At 39.6% G+C, this 3,795-nt stretch overlaps 1 protein-coding gene across 1 annotated transcript; it reads right to left on the bottom strand.

The window, feature by feature from the left end:
• Positions 1–506: 506 nt before the first annotated feature.
• On the bottom strand, positions 507–1,925 carry LOC128364859 (nuclear factor 7, ovary-like). The gene has a single exon (XM_053325482.1). It carries the CDS (start codon positions 1,923–1,925, stop codon positions 507–509), a length of 1,419 nt encoding a protein of 472 aa, XP_053181457.1.
• Positions 1,926–3,795: the final 1,870 nt, after the last annotated feature.

Below are 3,795 nucleotides of genomic sequence, written 5' to 3' on the forward strand. Positions count from 1 at the left end.
AACTTTGAATGAAACTTAAGTCAAAGACACAGTTAACCAGTGTAAATCCTGGCGTTCATCTAGCACAGTCTTCTATGTGAAGTGAATATAATCACACAGGAACAAACAGCAGCTCCAAATTTGTAAATGTTAAAGAATTAAGAAATAAAAGCTGAAACAGAAAAGTAAAGACGATAACTACCAACAAATTTAAAATCCGCAGTTCAATGTAAGTGTCAGGGTTTGGAAAAGATTTGCTAATCTGAAGTTATTTGTGATTCATGATACACATGGTGAATGAATAACAGATTAATGATTACATGAACATTGCCTCTTTGGTCCATTATGCAGAGTAAAACATGTTTTACTATTTTAAAAAGAAAACATTTGTCTCAATGTATTATTATGACCCATCTGTTTTACTTAACTGAATTACTTTGATAACTTGGAAAATTAAAACATAAAGAAAAACAGGATTGTCAAAGACAAAATCCTCATAAATCACATCTCACAAACCTTCCTGAACATCACAGAGTTTGACAGATTTTGATATCAGTGGTTTTAGCATCACCAGCTGACACAAGGTTAAAGTAAGGGAAGAGTTTCTCAGTGAAAGTGTCTCTGAGAGTGTAGATCGGAGTGTTGTCTTCAGGGTTGTAGAAGGACACCTCCCCCCTGTCATAGTCCAGCTGGACTCTGATCCTCTGGAGACTCTTCTTCACTGTGACAGTCTTACCAGAACCATTAGTGTATTTTCCACTGCGATGCAGTAAACACCAGATTCCATAATCTGGTGAAGCAGGACACTCTCTTTTCCTGTCAGCTGACTCTTTAGCCAAACCCACATACCAGCCAGGATGGTCTCCCACCTCCACCTCCCAGCTGTGTTTCCCTGCGCTGAAGCCCTCAGAGCCCAGAACAGTGGCATATTTAGTATGTCTCTCTGGATTATCAGGGAGCTGCTGATTTGCGTCTCCTTTTCTCACACTGGTCAGATCATCAGACAGATAGAGACGAGGGTTTGCAGTGTTTGGGTCCAGAATGACAGGACTGAAGTGGACCTTCTCCTTCATCTTCTCCCAGACTCTGAAGGACAGGTTGCCCAGGTGTTTGGCCTCATCTATCAGCGCTCCTGAGACCAGCTGTGGATCTGACAGTGAGCACTGGGCTCTGGCTCTGGTCTGAGTGGGTTTATAACTGCTGAGGAATGACACGTTGTGTTTCTGCAGGTCTTCTTCAACAGCAGAGATACTGTCTGACAGAGAGGAGATCTGCTCCTGAATCCTCTTCATCTCTCTGCTCATAGTCTTTCCCTTCTGCTCCTCTTCCTCCCTCAGAGCTGCCAGTCTGGACTCCTCTTCCTCTTTCAGGAACTGGTGGAGCTTGTTGAACTCTTCTTTGATCTGCTTCTCTGTGGACAACAGCTGCTTCTTGGAGTGTTCAATCATTTCATTGTATGTTTTCTCCACTTGTTTGTATTTGTTCCTCTTGTCCTGTAGAGGCTTTAAGTCAGATTTCAGCTGGTCCTTCAGGTCACCGACTGCTTGTTCTACAGGAACCACATTGTGACCGTGGTGGAGAGAAACCTCACAGACAGGACACACAGCTCTCTGTTCATCTTTACAGAACATTTTAGGCTCTTCTTGATGTTTGCTACACACCACCTCCACCTTCTTTTCTTCTTTTTCTGTCTCAGATGATCCAGCTTTCTGTTTCCCAGCAAAGGAGTCAGCTAGTTCCTTCAGTGTCAGGTTCACAGGTGGATGGTTCTTTGAGGATTTCTTTTTACAAATGGGACAGTTTTTGTCTTCAGCTTGTTCCCAGATTGTTTGTAGACAGCTTGAACAGAAGCTGTGGCTACAGGTCAGAGAAACAGGATCTCTGAAAGTCTCTGAACACACATGGCAATTCAGGTAACTTTCAACAAGAGCAATTTTCTCAGCCATTTCATCTGATATCCAAATTGTCTTTCAGTTGCAGACTCACCAGTCCATTCAACTTTCTTTGTTAAATCCTCCAAAGGTTTGTTCTTCAGCACACATTTCACTCTGCAATGTAATGGCGTCTGTGATCTGTTCAGTAATTTAAATCCGCTTTCACTTTCATTCACCTGTGTTATGGGTGGAGGAATGGATCATATTGCACTGCTATTTGATTGTGTCTCCACCAGGTGTTGCCTTTTCTGTGTTACAGATGTTAAAGCAATATTCCATCAAAAGCCTACTGTATGTTTTGACTCTCAAACACGGAAATTCAAAGACTTAAGGTGTTTAATTATTGATTTGACTAACTGCTTCCCAGGTAACAGTCATCTCATCTGTTTATTAGGCTTCTCATATCAGCTACACAATTAATAACTATGCACCATTCATTCCAGTCATGCAATAACCATAGCCTTGAGTACCAGTCTCCCTTTCCCTCTTGTGTCTTGTTTGTAATATGTTGTAATTGTAGTGTTTAGTAGTTGTAGCTGTAGTATTCATAATATGTGTGTGTAACTAAAAATGAACTTGTTGGAGTTTTCTTGTGCTTGCATCTCAGTGACTTAACTTCAAAATACATAAATACTCTCTCATAATCATAATTCAGTCAGGAACATTCTCGTCATAGAGCAAACAATGTATTATATCCTATACAGAGTGAGCCTAAGGTAAAACATTAATTCTAGATAAACCTTTGAGTCATGTTGAGACTCTGAACCAGGAAGGTGGAGTCTGGACTCGTGCAGGCAAGCTTTGCCAGCACACCACCTAGTTGTGAGAATGGGTGTGATTGGTGTATGATTGATAAGAAATGCTGAACCAGTCAGCAGCTGTCAGCTGATGACTTATATATCCTGCATAAACTAATTCAGTGTTTAATATAAGATTATTTGCAATCATAATTGGACTGTTTCTTTGTTATTATACATACTGTACAGTAGAACAGTTTAGGTTGATGGATTAATAATTTCATATTGAAGTAGTGCACAATAGTAATTTATAATTCTCCCTTAAAATTACAAACAACAGACAACAAAGGAGACAACAAAGGAGCACTTGTTGACCATCAGCGGCTCTTCACTCAACCTGCATGTCACTTTGAGGAACAGCACAGGAGTCTAGTTGACGGATTAGAGGCAGTTGAAAGTATGAAGGAGCTCCAGCAGGGGGCGCAGTCACACAAAGTAAAGCACAAACAGGACACAGATGGATGGCAGGTTGATGTTTCTAATGTAGCTGCACAATAAATTGACTTCAGTATTAAATCTAACAGACAATCCAGTCAGAGACAACAGCAGTTCATCACTGTAGAATAAGAACAAGCTTCCTTTATAATTATTGATCAGGGCTGAATAATTATGACTAAATTGATTATTCATCTTATATCAGCATCTTAACTCTTTGCAGCCACAGAGCACATTCTTAATTAAATGAAATGTACCAACACCACTAATAGATCATTATTCTATATGAATGATGAGCTGAGTCATGATTGAAAGTGATTAATCGTGTCGTCCTTCATAAAAACTATGTCTGTCTGTCCTCCTCTTGTCTCTTAAGGTCAGTGAGCTCTTTTTGTTACATTTGAGTTTCTACTGTATGAACTAACTCAGACTTTAAATATCCCCAAATTAAAGTCAGAGTCAGCACTTTAACCTCATAGTCATTCTTTTATTTCAAATGTAGTTTGTTACAGAGTAAAGCCAACACAGAAACAGATATAGATAATACGAAACATTTTGGGGTAAAGAAATTCTCATGTTTTAGTCTCACAGTGGAAAAAGCAGAAATCCCTTAAATGTAGTATAATTATTGGCACTATCGTATATACTAT

The sequence above is a fragment of the Scomber japonicus genome, chromosome 9 (genome assembly GCF_027409825.1).
Source record: "Scomber japonicus isolate fScoJap1 chromosome 9, fScoJap1.pri, whole genome shotgun sequence".
NCBI classification, from domain to species: Eukaryota; Metazoa; Chordata; class Actinopteri; order Scombriformes; family Scombridae; genus Scomber; species Scomber japonicus.

Excerpts from the sequence above, each read along its gene's own strand:
- LOC128364859 (XM_053325482.1), bottom strand. The coding sequence starts at position 1,925 with ATGGCTGAGAAAATTGCTCTTGTTGAAAGTTACCTGAATTGCCATGTG.